The sequence below is a fragment of the Cyprinus carpio genome, chromosome A13 (assembly GCF_018340385.1).
Source record: "Cyprinus carpio isolate SPL01 chromosome A13, ASM1834038v1, whole genome shotgun sequence".
NCBI lineage: Eukaryota > Metazoa > Chordata > Actinopteri > Cypriniformes > Cyprinidae > Cyprinus > Cyprinus carpio.
The window spans coordinates 26196071-26221566 of NC_056584.1; the positions used below are offsets into that span (position 1 = coordinate 26196071).

Below are 25496 nucleotides of genomic sequence, written 5' to 3' on the forward strand. Positions count from 1 at the left end.
TATTACCTGAATTGTAAACAAGGATTCCTCCGTTCTGTCCACCCCAGATCTTATTGCGCCGAATTTTTGGATTGCTGCCAGTTCTACAAAAAGAAATCCAAAAAATATCTATTTCATGTCACTACTTTTTTTAAAAAGTCATGTCAGTATCCTACAAGTCTGAGGCTGCTCGATTATAACAAACTCATAATCTCAATTATTTAACATGATTACTGACTTCGGAAACAACGTGCATTTACTGAACTAAATAAAAATAAATAAAACATTTTATGGAATAATAATAATATAAAAATAATAAATTAAATAAATAGAAAAATATATATAATTTAAAATAATAATGTACAAGTTAAAAAAAAACAAAAAAAAAAAAAAAAATAAAAAGAAAACAAAGACTAATTAAAATAAAAATAAAAATAAAACTTGTTTTCTAATGGTGGATTTCCTTGAACTTTGAAAATATGACGTAATAATAATAATAAATATTTTAAAATAATATATAATATAACGTGAAATAATTTGTGATATAAAATAATAAATAAAATAAAACAAAAATCATTATTATTATTATTAAATAATCAATTAAATAAAAAAAAAAAAAAATTAGTTAAAAATTAAAGACTACACTGTCATGCACTTCCACAACCACAGAATATTTATTCAACATACAAAAAAAAAAAAAAAATTTGACTGTGAGAGCATCATTGTGAAATAGAATGTGGCACAATATTTTTATCTTGATTATGTTATTTCATTATCACTGAAATTAAAAAAATATTCAAATATCCCAAGCCCTACATAATAAAGCTTTTTAAGTCTCCTAGACCTGAAAATCAGGAAACACAGTCCTGTACGTACACTTTGGCAGTAGAATCGCCGTTGGCAAGAACATTTTGTAGTTTAATCACCAGACTGATACACTGTTATACATATACAGATACTTACAACTTTTGAAATATCTGAATGCAAACTCCTAACATTAGTCAGTTAAGCATTATAAAATGATATTAAGATAATCAAGCATCATTTAATTATAAAACTTGAGTAATTGGAATTAAAACTTGGTAACCATGTATGTATGAGATTCAGTGTTACTGTAAAAAAAGAGGGAAAAAACTACCAATAATACTGATAAGATAATAATACTACAAATTCTCCTAATGTTTGACATCATTTAGTCGTCCAGAGTGAAGATTTAGTCGCACAGTAGAGGGTTGATACAGCAATGCCACTGACCTGATCTGAACTCCAGAGTACATGTGGTTATAGATGTCATTGTCTTCTAGCACACCGTGACCGTTATCATAAAAATACACGCCCACCTGTGAACAAAAACACATTCCATGCCATTACTGCAGGAGGATCCAGAGATTTTTTTTTTTTAAATTCTCTGTCCCGAAAAAAAAGAGTCAAAAGTGACCCCTCGTGATCTCTGCATGAGACCGTGAGTCCGTCTCAAGCGTGCATGTGGAATCCGGTCACACAGAGCGCGGGAAGTGAAGCGCACGCACCTGTTTACCGCTGTGTATCCTGTTTCTGCGCAGTACAGGTGTGCTGCCCGTGGTCACCCACACACCGGCCAGCGTGTTACTGTACACCTCGTTCTCCTCGATCACTCCCTGACCCTTCTCATGCTGAAAGACAAGGGACAATCAGTTTAGTGAACAACCTCACTGACTGCAACAGGGTTGGATATTAACGGGTCCCTGGGGCAAAAATGCCACAGAAATGACCCCTAAATTCAAGCTACTGGGGCAAAACAGCACTATTAAACTACTATCAATTACAACTGTCACGGTTAAAATCCTCATAAACGACATACTGCACAGAAAACAATATAATAATACAAAAATGATAAACGAAATAAATAGAAAAATAATGATAATGTAAAAATAATAAATAGAAATATTTATAATAATAATAAATGCATAAATAAAATTTATATAAATAAATATAAAATAATTTAAAATGTACATTATTTTGTTGTATTAAAAAATAAAATAAAAAATAAATATAATAATAAAAAGATCATCTATGTTGCAGTGCACAGCCAACCGGAAAACTGCACACAGAGGCTGGTGAGTGAGAAGCTGTTCCAAATCTGTACAAAAATCTGAGTTTTGTCTTCTGCTGAACACAAAAGATTATTTAAAAAAAAAATGTCTGATGGTACACATTGACTTCCATACTATGAAAGTCAATGGCTACCGGCAACTGTTTGGTCACCAACATTCTTCACAATAATCTCCAACATTCCTCAAAATAATAATAACCCCATACAAACATATAAAAGAACCAAATACAAGTTAAAAAAAACTTGAAAGTTGAGTAAATGATGACAATTTTAATTTCTGGATGTCTGACCCTGTGCCGTTCGCTCACCACATAAATGCCTCCGTGCTGTCCGTCGTGGATCTTGTTGTGCCGGACGATCGGGCAGCTGTTGGTCCGGATCTGGATTCCAGCTAAAGCGTTGCCGTAGATGTCATTCCCCTCAACGAGACCTCGGCCGTCGCCGAATATGTAAACACCACCCTGGTTGCCATTGAATATGGCGTTACCCCTGCCATTGATCAGAAGAGGGGTTATAACCGAGCATAAACAGTGTAACTGTACAGATAGCACAGTATGATATGATTAGATGCGTGTTTATTGACGAGTCTCTCACCTGATCGTGGGGTCGCTGTTTGAGGTAATCCACACGCCCGCAAAGTTGTTTGCATAGATCTTGTTCTCGATGAACTGGCCTCGGCCCTTCTCGTGCACGTAGATGCCACCCGTCTGTCCGTGATGGATCTCGCAGCGCACCACCGTAGGGTTAGCATACGCCTTCACCTCGAAACCTGCTATCCGGTTCCTGTGGATGCTGCAGCTTTCAAAGTAGCCCTGCAGAGGGAGCCAGAGAGTCACCAAACACACACTTCCACTGCGCTGCGTCTGTGTTTTTGTCAAAGTTCAGAATATAGTTTACTAAAACCAAAAAAAAAAAAAAAACCTAACTGATATAAAATATTTTATAAAAATTCAAACTAATTTTTTCTGCTAGCTGCCAAGTCAACATTTCTCATTTTCATTATAACTTGATGAATTATAATTAAAATAAAAAAAAATTTAACAAAATTTCAAAAAAAATATATAAAAATTTTAAAAACCCATATGGACATTAAAATATAAATAATAAATACAAATAAATAAAATAAAAATGACACAACAAAATTACTAAAACTAACTAAAATCTAAATCTAAAAATAAAAACCAATTCAAAATATTAATAAAAATATTGTATTATTATTTTTTATAAAAGCAAAATGAAAACAAGGAAAAAAAGTTCAAAATGTTAATAAAAAATCCATCTACCTAAGCAAGCTTCCCATTCAAAGTTACTCTAATTCAATTACAAAAATAAATATCATAGTACAAAAATAACTAAAAAAAAAAAAAAAAAAAAAATAAAAAAAATAAAACTAAAAAAACAAAAAAAACAAAACAAGCACAACAAAGTAAACAAGCATAAAGCTTAAAAATAGTTTTTGTTAATTGAACAAAGGTGAAAAAATAAAATATAAATATTAGATGGTTTTAATAAATAATTTAATAAACTGTTATTTCAATTATTAATAGTTTTTTTAGTATTATTTGTATACTATCATAGTATATGTTCAAGTAGTTGCCAACGCAACACTTCTGTTACTAAAATGGGCAAACTAAAATAGAGACAAAAATTAAATGTCATTTCTATTAGTTTTTTTATATTTCTAAGTAGTTGCCAAAACAAAAAAACTTAAAAAAAAAAAACAAAAAAAAAAATTCAAGTAGTTGCCAACGCAACACTTCTGTTACTAAAATGGCAAACTAAAATAGAGACAAAAATTAAATTAAACAGAAAAATTTAAAAAAATAAAAGCACAACATAAGTTAAACTCAAATTAAAATGAAAACTTAATATTTAATAATATTTATATTTTATTTGAGTTTTATATTAAATTCAGAATATCCCCCATGTCTCAATGTTTAAAGTGAGTCCCTGAAGGATTAAAGAGAAAAACACAATTGCTGACATTATAGTGTAGACATAAACACACATCTGCTGGTGTCACTGTGGTGTGTAGAGACAGAGAGGGTTGTTACCATGCCGTGGTCAAACGTGAACACCCCCACGTCTCTGCCGTGATGGATGTGGTTCCGTCTGATGATGGGATTGCCGTGGTTTTTCACCCAGATCCCTGCTAGTGCATTATTGGAGATCTCGTTGTCCTCGTAAATGCCCTGCGGAGCGAGCAGAATGAGCGAGCGCTGAACACTGCGATTCGTCTGCCACAGAAACCAAGCTGCCAGTGTATTCCAGACAGAGCTTCACATTACCTGCGCATGGTCTGTGATATAGAGCCCCACGTTCTCACAGTCACTGATGTTACAGTGTTTGATGGTGGGTGACGCTCCCTGTCCGCTCACACACACTGCAGAGCCCACTGCAGGAAGACAACACACCACCGTCAGCATCAGACAATCAAATGCTTTCAAAATCTCAAAGTATACATGATTTCAGGTCATGTGCATAATTAATACGCAGCGCAGTGGAATGCAAAAACATGCTTTTTTTTTCTCAAATTCCGTTTTCATTTTTATGGATTTTATTTCAATGGATAAACTACATTTTTGTAATCAAAAATCATGTCTAATTAATTGAAATCATGAAACATACAATTTAACAGAAATTTCTTAAAAGTTTAACTACATTTTTGGAGCCCAATTAATTTTTTTTGTATAATTGTATTTTTTCTATTTTACATTTCAATGGTAACATTTAATTTTTGTTATCAAAAAGCATGTCAAAATCAATTTAAATCATGAAACAATTTAATAATTTATTAAAAGCTTAACAAAAATGGCATTTTTAGGGCCCATTGAAGTTGGTTTTATTTAATTTTTTTTCAAATTCAGGTTTTTTTTGCATTTTTATTTTTCTGGACACCATTTTTTTCCCCTGTATTCTGTTTTAATGATTAAATTAACCAAATTTTGGCAATCAAGAAGCATGTCTAATTATTTGAAATCATGAAGCTTATACAATTTAACAAATACAATTTTAACAAAAATTTAATTTTTAGGGCCCTGTGAAATCTGTTATATTATTTGACATTATTTTTCACAACTTTTGTGTTTCCTGTCTTAATTAACTGAATTCATTAAACTTTTTTCAATAATAAGGCCCTAAGAAATTTTTACTATTATTTTCAAATTTTTGTGTTTTCTGTTTTATTTTTTCTGGATTTATGATTTATAAAAACATGAATCATTTAATTAATCTTCTCAAATGTAATCAAATGAAAATGTAACCTTTTTGTCAAACAAATAGCTGCACAAGAGGTTTACTGTTACAAATAAAATTGTGATATTCCTTTATTACTTCGAGAAGTGCATTCTACTGTACCATAGTAATATATTTCACAGACACTAGTCCATAACACGATTTGATTTATTGTGCAGTGCTACTCTTGATTTATTCATCCAAAATCTGCAGAATTCCGTGACAATCCAGCATTACTGTACATTACATTTTTATGAATGGACTGGGTTTTCTGCATCACAGAAATCACAGAGTCTTAGGGTTAAAGGTTGGATTAGATCCCTAACCACAAGAATGAGCAACAGTTACAGGGATGTTTGACTTCTGGACACTCATTACTGAGCACTTCAGCAAACATGCTCCATAACAATATTCCCCCGCAACACATTTGGGGGAAAAAAATCAAGCAGACAGCTGTGGTCACCTGTGCAGGTACTGCGGATGATGCAGTGGTCGATGATGGGGCTGCAGTTGACGGTGATCTCCAGGCAGTGATGAGCGTTGTGATGTTGAGCTGATTTGTCATCAGGATTGAACTGTAACAGAGAACGTTATATGCACATCTGCCTAAAAACAGGACTGTGGCAAGAACACCTTTGTGTTTTCCTGTGCATAAAGAATGTATACCAGACATGGAGAGTCAAATGATGACAGGATTTTAGGTGAACTCTCTTTGAACCTTCTTTTATTGAAAAATGCATATGAAGAAACTCACCTTTATTGTCATATATCCTACATACGCGTCCTCTGACCCCTCCATGAACACAAACGTTGAATCTCTAGTGTTCTCGATGATGACTTTATCCGCTACTTTCCCCGGTGCTGCAAAAGCATATGTACAATTAATATTTAGGTTATTAAAAATAAATTCTCGTGTTCTACACTAATATGCAACAGTAAAAAATTTTTATTTAATACTTGTATTCAGCATGGATGCATCAAGACATTTATAATATTACAAAAGATTTCTATTTCATATAAATGCTGTTCTTTTGAACTTTCTATTCATCAAAGAATCCTGAAATAAACCACATCACAGTTTCCACAAACGTATTGTGCAGTACAACTGTTTTCAACATTGATAATAATCAGAAATGTTTCTTGAGCAGCAAATCAGCATCTTAGAATGATTTCTGAAGGATCATGTGACACTGAAGACTAGAGTAATGATGCTGAAAATTCAGCTGCGCATCACAGAAATAAATTACATTTTAAAATATATTCAAAGAGTAAACATTTATTTTAAATTGTAATAATATTTCACTATTTTTACTGTATTTTTGATCAAATAAATGCAGCCTGGGTGAGCATAAAGACCCAAGACTCAAAAATATAAAAATTACACCAACACCAAACCTTTGAATGGTGCTGTACTTAAATATTGACGTGGTTCAAGACTCATACCAGCTCCTATCATTGTGATGGGCGACTCGATGTAGATCCATTCGTCTGTGTAGATCCCAGAATGGACAAATATCAAACCGTCAAAGTGGGCTTCCTGAACTCCTCCCAGAGCGTCTTCAATGGTGTCATAATACTGAGGAAAGAGTGAAAAGCAGGATTACAAAACAGATCATTCTGTCTCTAAATAAAGACTGAGCCACATTTGAAGCAGTTATTTGAACAGCATTACATATTAAACTCGTCCTGCAGAGTTTGTGCTACAGAAATGAACGGGAGGAGGGCTGTTACTAAAAAAAATTAAAAAACGAAAGTGCATGTTTTGACTGACTAGCGATAAAACGGACAACAAAAAAAAACCTACAGACATTAAAGGAGGGAATTCAACTATATCTAAACATTTAAAAAAATCACAGAGAGTAGAAAAAGATTTTTATGGGCAACCAACCGCTTATGTTTTAATGCACAAATCTAGATGTGATTATTTGTTATGCATAATAATTGATTTAATGTCGCCGCCATTCTGTACAAGATGTAAGCCACTTGAGGCTGTGCAGGGAAATTTTACTACAGTTCAGAGGTGTTTGCAAGACATACATCAACCCATTGAATCCATCTATAGATTGCCTAGAACTTACCAGCATGTTCTCTCGTCCCTTGTATCTGGCCGGGTTGCTGTAGAAATGTTCAGCGAAGCCAGGCTTGACGTGAGCGCCTTTATACTGCAAACACAAAGGTCAGGGATCCGTCAAGAAAGCTCACTGATGATTACCGACACGTCGTGAGCTCCCTAATTACCACACCATCAGTCCACTTTGGGATTCAGGGGGAGAAGACACGTATTGTTGTACTTGCTTTAATATTAAATTGACAATACAACAGAAACAGTCCATTTGATTCTAAAAGAGAGGGTGAGCCCAATACTAAGTTTTTAGCCCAAAACGCATTCAAAATGAGCCACGGGAACAGTACCAGTTGCTGAAAGCTCTCCTTCCAGGGATTGGGCTGTTCATACTCTTCTGGGTTGATCTGGTAGAACTTCCCAGACTCGGGGTGCATCATGGGACGCGTGTACTCGAACACCTCCATGTACAGTCTCTTCCTGCAGACCGGATGAGAAGAACACAGATCAGTGACCCTTATAAAAACACTACTGTAAAGATCAATTGATGTCAGCATACTCGTATTCACGCACCATGGGAGACGATGTATTGTGATTTTATTTGGCTGTTGGACTACTTTTGCAATCCATCCTTTGTTAGATCTACAGATGCATTTATCAACAGTTTGATTTGAACTTCAGTAGCAAAACGGCTTTAGAGTTGCGAAATCAGATTCATTTCTATGAATCAGTTCAAGCTGTCTGTGATTCACCGATTCATCACTCAAATCATTTTGAAGATATGCACCATTTATATTTAGTTGATAAATTTTTGTTTCAATTTGGCTATTACACTACTTCTGCGATCCATCCTTTTCAATCCCATATAGAAATGTTAAGACAGACGTACAGTGCTTATATTTATTAGACCCCGACCACCCGATGTAAGGTTTGTGCCACAGCTGCCCTAAACTAAAAGTGTTTGCGATTACCAAAATCATTTTTTGTTTCAGCAATGGTTAATTCACCAGTATGTGTAAGCTCTTTAGTCACAGTAGTGTTTCAAATGCTAAAATATAATTAATGTTGTTATATAATATAATCAATGTTACTGTTTTACAAAAAATAAATTTATTATGTTTTCTTATAAAACAGTAAACTCGTAAATTCATGGATAACAACGAGCAAAAATCAGCTTACTGAAATAAACCCGTTGTCCCGGTTTACATGCAAACCAATAACCTGACTTTATTAATAAATCAGATTATTTCCTGGTAGTGATGTCCAAATGTAATCATTTGTGGATCTAACTTTGAGTATTTCATCTGTCATGTCGGTTTTCATGTTAAATAGATCATTAAAAACAGAAGAAGAGCATTGCAACATGTCAGCGGGAAACTTAAAACTCATATATTATCCTCTTAAGACGCTGCATTTTGATTGTACCACTTCTACTTCACGACACGTTTTTATAATTCTGGGTCAAGAAAGCGTCTGAGATCGCGGTATATTTCCTCCTCCTTTACTGCAAAACATTCTCTGGACAGAAAGCAGGTTAATGCGTTTACATGCAGGGCAAAATCGGCATAAGGGCCAAAAATCTAGCTGTGATGATAGGTTTCAGCTTAAGCCATTTCTGCCCTTACTCCAGCGACGGAAAACATGTTAATGCTTTTACATTGTCGCCTTTAGCATAATCGGGTTAAGAATGGGCATGTAAACGCACTCAATAATTATGTTAAGCATTAAAAATGTGAATAAGAGTTGATTTTGGTAATCACCCAAGTATTAAACCTTGCATTGGGTGGTGGTGGTCTAATAAAATTTGTTAAGCACTGTATTTATAAAGTCTTTAGCAGCAAAAAGGCTTTAGATCTGCTAAATTTGACTCATTTCAATGGATCCGTTCAAACTGTCTGATTCACTGAACTGGCTAAAAACGGATTCAATTACTTATTTCATGTATTAAATTGTTGAAGTAGATAACTAGAGAAATACTGCTTTTATCTGCAAAACATTCTTTACAATCCTGTATTTATTTCTAAAGCCTCCGATTTGAACTTTAGCAGCAAAAAGGCTTTCGAGCTGCTAAATATAACTTACAGTGGGGCTCGAAAGTTTGGGCACCCCTTGCAGAATCTGTAATGAGAAATTTTGTATTTCATTTATTAAATTATTGAATTAGATGCTGTAGAACACCTACCTGAAATACTGAAATATCTAAAATAATGAAATGAATTGAATTACTCTGGATAAAAGTGTCTACTAAATGCATAAACGTGATGGAAAACATCACGGTTTAATTTCTACCCTTTGTGGCTAAAACAGCTGTTTGGTTGATCGAGAAAAAATAATAAAATCATGCATTTTAGTCTAAATAGCTAACTTACCAGAGGATGGGGTCATTGGCCAGTTCACTGAAGCGTTTACACACACAGGCCGCTCGACACAGGTCCTGCTCCAACAGATAGGAGAAGATTTTCAGGACCACTTCATCCGGAAGCTTCACCTGCAGGTACTGCTCCGCCGGAGTGACTGGAGCGCGAGAGAACCGGCGTTAATGAAAACCATCTGAAGCTGATAACACTACATTTCTGTTGTAACTGTATGCAGAATCCATTACCAGGCAGATCTTGTGATTTTCCTGACACTCTGGCACGTTTTGCCCGATGCCCAAAGTTTTCTGTTGTTGACGTGGAAGCACCCTTTAAACAAAAAGAGTTTAAATCTCACACTCAAAACCCATTCATGAACTCTTTTTATTTCATGCATGTAGAGCTCTAGGGTTTCCATTATGCAAAAAACGTCAAAAAAGCCAGTCAAAAAAATGGAAGTTACAAAACGTCACACAATTTGGCAAATTTTGAATTAATAAAACAAAAACAGTGCTGTACAATTAATCAAATCGTGATATGGATTAACGTCTGAGAATATTAAACTGAAAAAAGACTGCTATTTAAATATAAATCCTGCATGTTTTGTGTGTCTCTGTGTAAATGAGTGGTGCTTTTTAATTACTAAAATGTAATTTAACAATTAAAACAGAATATAATCCATTAAAATAAAAAAAATGCAACCAGGGAAAAATTTCGTAGTATACACAAAATACACATCTAAAACTCCACCCAAAATAATTTCGTAGGGCCCTATGCATGAAAGCTGCTGTTTTTCTTGCAGTCTAAATTAATATTTCATACAATTTTTATGCATACTACATATCTAAAACTCTGCCTAGCGTGTTCGTCTGATGTTGAGGGGCTCTGACGCACCTCCATGTTGGTCTTTGTTGGACAAGCTGTTCTCTTCGGTAACAGAGATTTTCTTCGTAGTTGATACGGACTATTTTGAGCGCCTTGACCAGATTCTTCTGCAACCATCTCGGCAGGCACTTCCTCATCTGTAAAAGAAAGGTTAAATATAGAGTTCATTAAGAAGAAAATACGTTTCTTAATAATTCAGCACAACTTTACATTCAACACCAGCATCAAAGGCCACACTGGATAAGTGAGAATTCATACATAAAAGCACATCTCAAAAAATTGTATGTTTTAGGGAAGAACAGCTCAGTTCTTTCATGGACAGAATAATATTTGCAGACATTTCTGGACAGAAGCCTGAATGTATGTGCTATATAGTATGCTAAATTAGGATAAGAGCATCCCAGATAACAAAGCATCCAAAACTCAACTGTATTAATGAGTTCATGTGCTTTGAATATCAAATTTATTTGTGCAGTTTTATTAAATTACTTATATAGGTACTTTTTAAAAATAATTACAAATTAATTAAAATCAAAATAATTAATGAGTTTATCAATTGAGAATATTACATTTAATTGTGTATTTTTTTATTAAATTACTCGCATAATTATGAGTTACTTTAAATAATTACAAATTAACAATAAATCAAAACAATTAATGTGTCAACCAACTTAGAATGTCAAATTTATTTGTGCATTTTTATTAAATTACTTATATAGGTAGTTTTTAAAAATAATTACAAATTAATAAAAATAAAAAAATCTAAATAATTAAATTACTTATATAGGTACTTTTTAAAAATAATTACAAATTAATTAAAAAATCTAAATAATTAATGAGTTTACCAATTGAGAATATTACATTTAAATGTGTATTTTTATTAAATTACTTGCATAATTATGAGTACTTTAAATAATTACAAATTAATAATAAATCAAAACAATTAATGTGTCAACCAACTTAGAATGTCAAATTTATTTGTGCATTTTTTTAATTACTTACACAAGTGCTTTTTAAAAATAATTACAAAATAATAATAAATCAAAACCACTGTAAATTAAGACTTAATAAATATATCTTCAAAACATACACACAGTAAAAAGGGGAACAAAGAAACACAATACAAGCTATAAACCAAAAGTGCTTTAAGTAATTTTCCAGATAGTACAGTAACGGATTTTTCTATTTTGTCTACATATATTTTTGTGTGTGTGTGTGTGTGTGTGTGTGTGTGTATATATATATATATTTATACATATATATGTGTATATACATATATATATATATATATATATACATATATATAGCTATATATATATATATATATATATATATATATATATATATATATAATATATATATATATATATATATATATATATAAATAATTATAACTGACTGTGTTTACATTCATTTTGCAAATTTTCAGAATTGTTAAAGACAGAATCATCATGCATTAGAGAATCAATTTTCCATTTTCTCAACCAACCAATAAATAGCCTTGTCAACATACTTTTTGCACTTGAAAGTGTGCAAATTGATGTCTGACTAACTTTCCACACAATGCCAATCGTGATGATCACATACAGCCAGGGAAACAAACGTCCAAAATCCCAAAGGCTCTTCCACACATCAAGAACAACCTCAGCCGGTTGAGTTCAGACACCAGTATTTCAGACACCAGTATTTCTAAGACTTAGTCATTAGAAATAATGAAAAACAGCATGTACCCTACTAAATCAATTCCCAGGCCTCAACGCTCCAGAGCGCATTTCAGCTCATCTAAATCACCATATGGTGGATGCATAATGAATATTTGCATAATTGTTTTAGCTCTCATGTTTTCCCTGTAATCAGACATCTGCAGTATCAGTGAAAGTCAGCTCAAACAAGCGACTTCAATAATTTAGGCCAAATGAGAGATTAAAAACACCGCAGTCCTCGTCCCGATGCACTTCCCAGGGATAAACGCTCGGATCAGCAAAAGCTAGAACAACTTGGACGTCCGAGTTTAACGGCATACTGAAATCTCGTCAAGGCACCGTACGACACACTTGTAAGGCAGCAGAGAATCAGTTGGGCAGGAAAACAGCGGAGACCTGTGACCTCCTCCAAAACACACGGCTGATCTCCTCGGCAGCTGCGGCAAACGGAGCAGGTGACGCCGAGAATCAGGGTCAAAGGAGGCAGAGGTTGAATGGGGGGGGCCATGACACCCGTGCATCCCTTTGATGGCGGGCCTGAAACCCGAGACGGAGCCGCCCCGCTGCCGCAACCCAAACACAGACCGTATTTCCTCTCCAGACTCCTGCAGGTCCAGCGGCACCTCTTCAAATAGAAACGCTAGATTCATTTCAGAGGATGCTGATAGAACATAAAAGCCAAGTTCATTCAGAAACTGGTAACAGTAGACATCACACAGCGGTATTAGCCTAGTTACTAAAATAAATACGGTGATATAAAAATATTTTTTTCTCACACTCTCAAAAAACAGTCACAATATATAAAAAAAAAATCTTAAAAAAAAAATAGTCAGATTTTTATTATTTCATTATATATTCTATTTTTATTATATACACTCAATTAACTGAGTTTATTTTATTTTAAACTATTTTATTTTTTATTTCGGGTAGTTGCCAAGCCAACATCTCTTATTTTATTTTTGTTATTATTATTATTTATTTATTTAGGTTTATTTATTATTATTATTATTATTATTACTATTTTATATTTTATTTAATTTTACTTTTCTATTTGCCAAGCCAACGCTTCTCATTTTCTTTTTGTTTAACATGGGTTATTATAATTAACTAAAACAAAAACCATTAAAAGAAAAAGTTACTTGAAACAAACTTTAACTGAAATAATAATTGAAATATTTATTAGGGCTGGCTCAATACCATTTTTACAGAACCGATACCAAAAACTCTGAGTATCTGCCGATACCGATATCGATCCGATACCAGCGCAGTTTTTTTTATTTTTAAATCAGTGTAGAATTTCTATACATCAATGTGTAGGTCGATTATCACTCTTCTGTATGTTACACACAATCTACTAAATAAAGACAGGTTCATTATAAAAAAACATAACAAAAAAAATACATATCATAATCTATGACAATATAAACTAGGTTATAAACTAGTAAACAAATAAATGTGAATAAGTGTAGGACTAAATCTGGTAGGCCTACACATTGCTCTTTTTATTGTTGTAAAACACATACATGAAAAACAAGTAATATATTTATATGTAAATATATACTATAGTAGTCAACTTTTGAACTGGATCAAAATCTTTAGTAAACGGGATAAGATGAATTCATGATATACTCGCTCATTATAAACATTTTGCTAATTTTTGAACACAGAACAAGTTACATAGTGCCGCTTTAAATATGTGCGTTAGTTTATTGAGCCTTTTCTTTTAACAGTTTTAAATTTCCGTCACTTTGCTCGTGACGAACAAATCATGTGATCTAACCAGATATCCGGTAGAAATTTACATGATTTAGAAACATCACGAAAATCCAGCAAAATAAACTCATTTTATGCAAAACCATTTATCTTTATTTACTGATCAAGTATAACATTAGGAACATTTGATCATCTTGGAGAGAGTGTCATCTTCTTGACTTAAAAATATAGTTAAACCGATACTGAATATCACATGTATCGATGCATCCCTAATATTTATTGACTAGTTTATATTTTATTTTATTTCATTTCAGGTAGTTGTCAAGATAACTAAAACTGAAATAAAATGAATAAAAACTATATAGACATTAAATAAAAAAACAAATAAAATGACAAAGAAAATGCAACAAAAAAAAACTTTAAACTTAATATGAAATCAAAAAACATAAAAATAAAACAAATTCAATATATTAATAAAAACTATGCTTTAAGAGCTCATAAAGTGTTAGAAAAGGTGGAACAAAAGATGTTCAATCTTTTCAATCTGGAACAATTAAGAATTCTACTTTAAAGATGAAAGATTCAAGTTGGTTCAAGATACTTCACAAAGAAATATAAAACTATTCATCACTACACTATTAACAGAAGAAAATAGATACTTTTGCCTGCAAAATTGCACCAAATTTTCACTAATGCATCTGCACGTTAATGATAATAAATAATTATAAGCATAAAGTTTTAATAATCTTTCTAAGAGAATAGCGAAGTCCACACCGCGAATATAACGATAAGAGAGGAAAGACATTATTGGAATCAGTTTTAGAGTGATTCGATTTTAACTGATGAACAATAAAAACACAGAACAGCCAATCAGAATCCACCCAACTTGCCAAAGCAAAGTTTTTAAAGCAGCAGAGACAATATAGTTATCATTAAAGGAAAACTGAAACATTAAACACCCACACTCATTTCTGAATTTGAGCAAAAAGTTATTTCTATTTATTATTAAAATTATTACTACTCCTACAACAAAAACAAAACCAACAGACCAAATATTTGAGCTTCTGAAAATGTAACAAAGTCATGTGAACACTTCTATTATTACATTTTTATGGTATATTGTCGCTCTTTTCGGAGTCTGACATGGTCACCATTGTATGAGGAAAAACACAACATGAACATTCTGCTAAACATCTGCTTCTGCGTTCCACACAATGCGAGAAAGTCAAACAGTTTTGGTGCAAGATGAGGGTGAGAAAAAGCTGAACCAATTTTTAATTGCAAAAGCTTCTGTAATTGATGGGATCTCTAAAGGGCACATCTGACAATAACACTAACTTGCAACAGTACGATATTGCAGAGATATTCTCGATGGTCATTGCTATGGTAACCCTCCCCATCTGATGGAGGTCACACACAGGACAGCGTCTCTCCATTTATTCTCATTTTCTAGCATTGATTGCACGGCAGACAAAAACGAGGATCTTCTGACAGATTTAAGTCAAATGAAACTGCACTAAACTGAGATTGCAATGGATGTGAAATACAGATTTCAGCCTCAAAATGTGTGAATAAAGAGAACATGGAGTAACACAAAACAATCATTTTATAATGCTGAAATGAAAGATTCACAGATCAACAATCAACAACAAACACAACAAAAAAATAAAAGAGAAAAAACAGTTCACATTTTGATAACCTATTAACCTACAAAATAGCTTCACGAAGACAGATGTAACAGAAGCATCACCAGATATGGCTCACATCCAGATGAAGCCTTTCGGCCACTTCTTGTGTCCTTCACATCTTAAAACTCACAAAATGAGGTTCCCTGAACTGAAAGTGAAACTAACTGCTGTTATGAAGAAACTGAAAGCGAAACATCTGACAGTAATCGAATCAAACGGATGATTAACATTAACGAGGGATTTCAAAGCCATATCCTCACAATGTCTAGGGATATGCCAGTATCAAATTTTCCTGTTGCGATTAATTGCTAATGCTTTTATCACGGTATTGAAATTTAGTTTAGAAGAAGTGGTCATAATACAGTTTAACATGTTTAATAACTTTTTCCTTATAACAAAAATAACTGAATATTTCAAAAATATTTGTTAAAAAAAATACAAGTCTTAGTTCATGTTAGCTCATTAAATAACACAGTTGCAACTTTCGATTTTAACAATGTGTAAATATTGGAATACCTAAGATTAATGAATGTTCAGAAGAATTTTTAACTAGCAGTTTATGTTAACTTATGTTAACTAATGAAGCCCTAATGTAAAGTGTGAACGAACAATAAAGAATCAAAACACTTTCAAACAATCTAGGGCATTTTGTAGTCCAGATTAACATCTAAAAAGAAAGTTTGAAAATAAATAGCCTATTAAGTCTAAATATTTAAGTATTTGGCGCTGTGATGAACACCACAGCGAATCCACAAATCTGAATGGCTATTTAAATCGATTTAAATACGTTTTAGAAAGTAGCGCAGCTGCTTTATTTATGAGGTTTCCAGGCTGCATTTTCAGCAGTTTAGCGCCATCTGCTGTCAGAGAGTGAATGTGCTTTCATTCAGCGCATCTCTCTCGTGTTCCTCCATGTGCTTCTCATGCGCTTGTTTACATCAGAGCACACAGGAGTTTTTCAAGCAGCATACAACGGTGCTGTGCATTTTGACCAGTTGATGGGAAAAGTATTCTTAAATTGCATCCCAAATTCTGAATAATTTGTAATGTATAATTATTCACGGTATTAGAAGTGCCCACGATAACAATATCATGCATATTCATTACCGTGATATATTACAGAATACCTGCACATGTCTAACAATGTCACACAGCAGCTAGACCGCATCATTTCCTCTACTATGAGACAGAAACCAAGAACAATCGAGCATCTACACCTCAACAACTCTGAAAACTGCAAAAGGCTTGTGATTAAATCTTCAAAATAAATGCTCTACTTTTTTTTCTCCAAGTAGTGCTCTGTTAAATGTCACCAGTCAAGAAAAACCTAGTTACTGGATTTGCTAAAAAAAGACAAGGCTCATAAAATCAAATATTTTTTACAGTAAAGCCAAATCTTTTATAGCCTATTTCATAATTAAATTGCATGAAATATCTAATTAGATATATTAACATTTTTAACTAATTAACAGGTTTTTACCATTCAAATTTCAACCATTATTGCATCAGAGCATCCCAATCTCATACATGCCCAGACTGGTCATCTTGTGGTTTTGTCTACACTTTGATCACAACTTTTCCAGTAAACTTACAACTTCTTAAGCCAGCAAACTGCCAAAACTGACATCTCGACACATGACCTCTACACAGAAAAATGTATTTATTTTACATCAAAGTACCTCTTGCATGCAAAACATTATGCCGATATTCAAAAGCCAAGCTCTGTAAAGCTGCACTGGAGAGATGTTTTGAATTGTAAGTGAAAACTAACTGAAGACTTCAGCCAGGAACCCATCACGTCACCCCAATAATGCATCCCTAATCTTGCACTGTTCGGTTCTCAGCTCTGAGTGCATTCACACATTAAACGTGCTATTAAACAATCAGATTTCAAATCTGTTAACAGCCTACGAATCCGACAGTGGTGTTTGTTTGTAACTCAATACAGTGAGATAAGCGTCAGGAACAAAGGTTAGGATTGAGATACAAAGCGATTTGCTCAAATGTAGCATCATTCTCATCGATAACACCAAGATAATCTGACATATCAAATCTGTAGCTTATGCATGTATATTACAGAGAGAGAGAGTACATGCACATAACAGAAAGAGACAATTACGAGGCAGTATCCGTATGTTTAAAGACCAAATCATGTGTGAAGGTACACAACCAATCATCTGCACTGAAAGCCCAGGTTCTGGTAGAGTATAAGTGGATGCTCGAGGCTGTTTTCTAAAGTGATACTAAAATCCACAACTGGTGAAACCGCTGATTTAAATACATGTGATTCAAGATCCCTCAGAGGCATCAAACAGTGAAAGTCAAATCCAAATGGCACATTTCAAATCAGCATCAATATTACCGGCAGACTTCCGCCAAACACATGCTCAGCTGTAACACGACACGCTCTTCATCACACGAAGCACGTCGTGGGAGGATGTGCTGCTGATTAATAAAGAATTCTAATCTGTAATGCGTCTAGTTTACCTTCAGGCGAGGAGGAGGCCATTCTGTACGAGGATCGACGGTGAATGAGACTCATCCTGCAAACGCAGGGCTGTTGCTCTGGTTGCACCGGGGGCTCTCCAGGGCTACTAGTCCAGTAACCACTACAAACACGGTGTCCCACCAACTAGTGCAACACAACAGACAGCATGCTGTCGCCAAACAAACATCATCCAGGCTCCAGAGCCAGCCCCAAAAAAATGTTTTTCATCCTGCTTAAACGTTATTATTGATTAAAAATGTTAAGCACTGTACTGCAGTATGCCTATACACTATCTAAAAAGCATTTAAACTGATTTCTATCATTTGTTTATCATTAACACGTCATTTAGGACCTCAGATTAAGAGAATATATGGGACATTTGAACAAAATGTTTATATTTTTAGTTAAATATTTAAATAAACTGCAAAAAAGTGTGTTATATATACACACACATATACACGCTTTTTTTTTTCATTTTAGAAGATTATATATAAAAAAGATATGTATATGTATGTGATTTGTATATGTATGTATGTTGTGTATATATTTATATATATATATATATATATATATATATATATATATGTATATATATATATATATATATATATATATATATATATATATAAATATGGATATTTTTTACAAAATTTAAAATTTAATTAAAATATCAAAAAATCTAAAAAAAATAAAAAATAAATAAAACTTAAAAAAAATATAAAAAAAAAAAAAAAAAATAAATATGAAAATAAATCAATAAATATAATAATCAGTTTAAATACATAAATTACAGATAAAATAATATATTATTACTATATTGTAACATAAAATATAATTATTATATGTGAGTTTGTGTTTGAGTTTGATTTTATATATTTTTATAATTTAAAAAAGTAAGAAAAATACTACTTGTAACTTTAAAAAAGTAAGAAAAATACTTAATATAATATATTATTATTATATTGTTACATATATTTAAATAATATAAATATTTAAAAATAAAATCCAGCATTTTATATAAAAAATAAATAGCTACCAAAAAGTGCAGAACCCTCAGATTTTATCATATTTACATCAATTCAGAAAATTAACCAGCGCAGAAAAGGTGCAAAAAATGTGCACTGGTCATGAAACTCGACAATTAAAATCTTGCACAAAGTGAGTCATAATTAGCTAATTATGAATTAAGCCAATTTGATTTCAATAAAATATTTTGTTGCTTTTAGCTATTTAAGCCAGGTTTTCCATTTAAATCCATTCCTCCACAAGCAGAAGGGGGAAAAGTAGCCTAGTAAATCCCACTTAACTACTGACTAAAAGAGCTTCTATCAAAGTCCATTTTCTTGAGAAAGTCTCACGCTGAGAATCTGCCTAACAGCATGTTAAGCTTCAGTGAATAGCGTTTAAACAATCCGTAACGTCTAAATTACAATACTTGATCGCCCCACCTTTCATTAATATTCTTTTCAGACTTCAGCCGCTAAGCTTCAAAGACATACATGACCCCCTACAGGACACACACGAATATATGCTGAATGGGGTTTAGATCTGATCAGCTGAAGGTATTTGACTTTATGAACCTTGAGACAGAAAGTGGAGCTTCACTGTTTATTTACAGCAGAAGTTTATCAGCAATACAAGTTCGTGTGGAAATTAAGGTTATTGATTAACGCTTTTACATTTATGCATTTGACACATTCTTTTATCCAAAGTTACTTGAATTGCATTGAAGGTTTACATTTTATAATTTTATGCATTTTTTATTTTAAGCATTATGCAAATTTGTGCATTATGCAACTTGCATTTAACGTACACATTTTATCAGTTCATGCATTCCCTGGAAATTGAACCCATGACTTTGGCGTTGCAAGCACCACGCTTTACTGTTTGATGTACTTTTACAGTCATGCATTTGGAAGAAGCTTTTATCCAAAATGATTTACAGTCCACTGAAGGGCTACATGTTATCAGTTCATGCATTCACTGTGGGAATCGAACCCATAACCTTGGAGTTGCAAGCACCACGCTCTACCATTTAAGCTACATTTACATTTATGCATTTGGCAGACACTTTTATCCGAAGTGACTTACAATGCATTGGAGGTTTACATTTTATCAGTGCATTTGCTGAGAGAACTGAACCCATAACCTTGCACCATGCCCTACTGTTTGAGCTACATTTACACTTATGCATTTGGAAGAAGCTTTTATTTAAAGTGGCTTACATTGCATTGAAGATTTACATTTCATCAGATCATGCATTCCCTGGGAATCGAACCCACAACCTTGCTTTCTATAGTAGAAACACAAAAGCCAACCACTGGGAAATAGAAGAAACATCTAACTAGTAGTTACCAAGCCCCTAGTGTGAACTTTACACCCCAATTTAAGCAAGAACTCGTTTGCAAACCTAGCTGTCACTAAACACCACACACTCTCTCAGTTACTGCTATCTCTCAGTCCAATTCTTGCCCCTTTTTGTTTTAAAGCTTTACCATTTTGACCCAGTTTTCATAAGAAAGATACATTCCATCTTATTTCCAAGCATTCCCTTGCAGTGCCCCAGTGGAGCCGTCCAAATAAAAATGTGCCAGACTCACCTTAACACGCCTTGTGAGAGTTACTGTAGCATCATCGCCATTACTCACAAACCCTAAAGATGCGACACCGATGCAATAAATATCTCAGTCCTGGAGTATTATCACAACAGTAAATCCAGCGTTTAAAGTTTTCCAGGAAGTATTCTGTGAGGCGAAGCACCTGCTATGAAAAGATCTTTTGAAAATGACTTCAATGTTTTGTATTATAAGCTAAGGGAATTATGGAACATACTACCTGTTCCGACAATTTTTGTAGAGCAAACACTTGACGAAATGGAAAAATGCAGGACAAACTTGGGCTTCTCAATGAATGTAAATAAAACAGATAGTGTGATATGGATTAGTTAATTTGACAGCATATAGCATTTTAAATCACAACTATCAAAACCAAAGCAATTAGATTGCAAACAGCTGCCACATTTTTTAGAAGACACTGCTAAAGCGGAATAAACACTCGATAAAATGGTAAAACTTAAGTACAGTATAAAACAATATGTCCTATGAAATGACATCCACATCTAAACTAAAAAAAATAAAGCTTGTCCCTAACTCATCACCTGCATGAAGACGGACGCTTAAAGCATGTTTTCAGTGAAACACCTGTCTCTCACAGCCTTGATTACAGAACGTTCCCATTAGATGACAGCAGCCATTCATTTACATACCCAAAGCCGCTCTCTATGCGCTGAAACCGTCCTTCAATTTCAGCCTCGCTCTAGTCCCATGACTACACTCTAATTAGAAGTTAAGATGTGGTTAGTACAACCAGCTCTCCAGTTTGATTGCCTGAATCTCAAACAAGCTGTCCCGCTGTTAGATTTGCATAGCAAATGACCAAACTCTTATAGCTCTTGGACTGGATGACCTAAAGGACTAGAGGTTCATGGGAGTTCGGACAGCCTTTGAAAACACTCGGCAACCAATTGGGTGGTCAATCAACCAACCTGGAAATGTAGTACTGCACTTAATCCGTCTTAACAATCATACAGCCCTTCAGTGACTACATGCATATATGAGAGGGGTTCATAACCCAGCTATCAGCACCAAAGCCTTGCTAGTTAACTAGTCATTACAACTCATCAACAAGCAAGTCATCCCCCAACAACAATAAACAAGTCTGGAAGTTTACAACATCCAACACAGCCGACTAATTAAACCAAGAGAAACACAAACAGGAAAAAGTGCAATGGTAAAACCATGTTTTTGGACAATTACTCTGGTGAGGGAGTATCACGTAGGGGTGTAAATTGGATGGTTCGTCACGATACGATACGATATCGGTTCTCATATCCAGCGATACGATATTTGCCGATACCTCAAAAAATTCTACAATAAGATTACGATTCGATACAGAAGTATATCGATCGATATATCGATATTTTGATATTACACATCGATTTTAAACAACCATCAACATTTTTAACAACTCACAAATGCAACCAAAATATATAACATGAACATTTATCTGAAATTTTCACATTGTGTACCTCAATTGGGACATTCACAACCAAAAAAATAGGCCTTTTTTTTTTATATAATACAGAAAATAAATAATTGGAAAAACAATTCTGGCTGCTACTATGGGCTCAGTGCTAAAAAATATTTTCTACAGGTAACCAAATTATGAGCAATAGCAGAAAATAAATACAACAAAAGAAAACTTCAATAAACTTTAAAACAGTTCAATAAACTGCTTTTCAGCTCAGTCTAAAATACATTTTAAGGTATGGTGCTGTAATGCAGTAATCAAATGTAAAATACCTGCATAGTCTTCAAATTAAATATAGATGAATCATTTCTGATGTTACAAAGGTTATTTAGTCAGGAGCAGTGAGCACTTGTATTTTTCTTTGACAGCATTAGATTTATTATTAATTTGCTTTCACTTTAAGAACCAATCACGGATTTAATATACACATACGCCTTTTCTTTCTCAACTGTTTACGTTAAGACATATGACTAACGACTGTGTTTACTAGGAAATTCGCCAAAACGCGCATTTTGATGTAATTTTGTCTGTATTTATTCATCCATGCACAAAAAAGCGGAAGAGAGCTCACTTTAGTGTTCGCGCGGTGCGGCTGTCTGTGTGCGCGCGCGCGCTTCAAATGTGTGCGCTGAAAACTTCTCACACAGCGCGCGACTGTTCCGCCAAAAATCCCGAGCATCTTGTGCCTTTGAGCAGTCCTAATACCGAGTCCTGATCCGTGAGTTTGAGCGAGAATGCACGCGTTGGCGGTAATGCATAGACGGACATTACTGTAAATGTAGACAGTGCCAAATAAGCTGCCTATTTATATTACAGATATCGATATTTTACGTGTGGCATCTATGCATCGTATCGTCAGACAATCATTACACCCCTAGTATCACGTGTATACTATGGCACTGTGACAATACTTTTGTTGCATGTGCATGGTACTCATAGTTAACTGTAAAAAATACCGTGGTAAAACTCGTTACCATGGTGAATATCCGAAACAAAACCTAACAGTAGTGTTGTATTTTGACATAACCCTAACAAAATTAAATATTGCAATGCTGTGGTGGTATCATACCATGGTACATTTAATAAACATCACGGTATTTACACGATTTACACTCACTGCTACCGTGGGAAAGGTGCAAAAATACAGTCACTTCCAAAAAGCACCATTACACAGACATGGTTTTTAGACACAGTGTGGTAGCGCAAAGGTTTCTTAGAAATGTCATATTACGAGCACTTCAGCACAGTGAAATTTATCAAAGTACCGTGGTATAATCCTCTGACACCATCACTGTACCATGGTACTACTGCGGTAAGTCTAAGGAGAATTATTAGTATGGTACAAGTACAAAATCAATGGTGCTTGGGTGTATAATATGGTACAGAAATATATACATAGCACTCCAACGTACATTAAAAATACCATGGTGAAAACATGGTACGACCATGATACTTCTGGTTCTGTTTTGTTATGTGTATTCACTGCTAAATAAAGAGTTTAATATATAATCTACTGAATAATGGTTGTGACAGTGATATATTTGGTAGGCTTAGTTAGCTGTTGTGCTGCTAGCAGCGGATGCTAACCATAACAGCGCTGCAAAACAACTGACGGATATATCACCGTCAGTGCCACCGATTAGACTCATGACGCATTTTCTTCACTTTCTAGAATGTTCCTGCTCAAAAATATCACGTTAAATGAGGTTTACAGTAGACGGGTGAGTAAATGAAGCCCGGTTAAACAAAGCGCGGCCTGCGGGGGGATCTGAAGCCTCGGTGTTTCCTAGCGAATGGACGTTAACACAAATAACTTCAAAATACAACAACACGACACGAATGCTGACGGGATCTGAACACGTCGATTAAAAGAAGACGGACTAATGCGAATCAAGCCCGGGTTGGTGTCTGTTAGGGATATATTCACCTCTTTCTGCGTTGTTTCTGTCAGGCGGCACCGGGCGCGGCCTCGACACTCGCCGGGGTCTGCGGTTCGTCGCTCTGACGGAGTTCATTTGACGGGTTTCTGGTCAAAACACACACCGCTGCAGCCCCTTCCTCTGGGTCCCTACACTGTGCTGAGCTCGGAAGATGTAAATAAAAGCCTAAAGTTCATTGCACTGAGAATCTGCTCGGGCTGGGCTCCGGGAAAGAGGTTTTACTGTCCGAGAGCTCCGATTTCGACTTTCAGTGGCAGCAGGAGGAGCCATTTACACACACGCACGCGCACGCACGCGCACACTCCAGTACACGACCACGTGGTGCTGCACTCCACCAATCACAGTAGATTTTCCCCTTACAAAAAATACCACGGTAATACCATGGTACATGAAGATGATAGTACCATGGGGCCACTAATGTCTCATGATACAGTGATATTTGAATATACAACATGTTACTGATGCCAGTGTCCAAAACACCACAAAAAAATCATGGTTACTTTTACAGTGCAGTACTGTGATACAAGCGTTAATTGGAAGGTCTTGCAAATAAAACTGTATGAATACATAAGTTGCATCTTCATAAATGCATTTCATTTTTCTGGAAAATTCACATTTGGTGCATGAACTGAAATGAGCATCCACAGGACTCAAATCTTAGATTTATGCTGGAGGATTTGACCGATTTGGTGGTCTGAGTCTGAAGACAAGCGTGTTTTTTGTTTGATTTTAATAAATTGCAGCTGGTTAGAAGGTCATTTTTCTGACAAGACAAAGAAAACCGATGTGGTTCTCAAGCTGGGTTGTGTTTCCCAAATGCATTTTAAGTCTAAGCAAAGGCTATTGGTGACAGCTTTTCTACAATCTACTTATGATGATGCTTTATATAAGTGAATAAAAAAAAAAAAAAAAAACCTGAATAAAAAAATACTAAAAATGAGGGTTTTAGTTAACTAAAAAAACAAAACCATAAAATAAAAAATAAAAAAATGTAACAATACTTGAAATAAAATAAATGTTAGGCTAACTAAAATAATGAAAATAAAAATAATAATATAATAATAATATTTATAATTGTCAAGGCAAGATTTATAAACTTGAAATACTAAAATAATTAAACCTAATAAATAAATAAAAAATTTAAATGACAAAAAATTAAAACAGAAAATATAAAAATAAAATACAATTCCAAATATTTAGGAGAGCTATTACAGTATATCAGTGATACTAAAACAACACTTCTGTATCTCAGTTGCAGCCTGCACATAC

General features: G+C 34.1%; 1 protein-coding gene across 1 annotated transcript in view; it reads right to left on the reverse strand.

Annotated features, from left to right (window-relative positions):
• fbxo11a (F-box protein 11a) overlaps window positions 1-24518 on the reverse strand; it is a 30626-nt gene extending 6108 nt beyond the window's left edge. The window contains 16 exon segments of the mRNA XM_042769523.1: window positions 7-83; window positions 1234-1319; window positions 1509-1631; window positions 2380-2560; window positions 2666-2883; window positions 4126-4263; window positions 4360-4466; window positions 5769-5880; window positions 6060-6166; window positions 6749-6881; window positions 7384-7467; window positions 7718-7847; window positions 9737-9881; window positions 9970-10051; window positions 10616-10743; window positions 24215-24518. Coding sequence (XP_042625457.1) covers window positions 7-83; window positions 1234-1319; window positions 1509-1631; window positions 2380-2560; window positions 2666-2883; window positions 4126-4263; window positions 4360-4466; window positions 5769-5880; window positions 6060-6166; window positions 6749-6881; window positions 7384-7467; window positions 7718-7847; window positions 9737-9881; window positions 9970-10051; window positions 10616-10743; window positions 24215-24302 — 1939 coding nt within the window. The 5' untranslated portion in view covers window positions 24303-24518.
• Window positions 24519-25496: the final 978 nt, after the last annotated feature.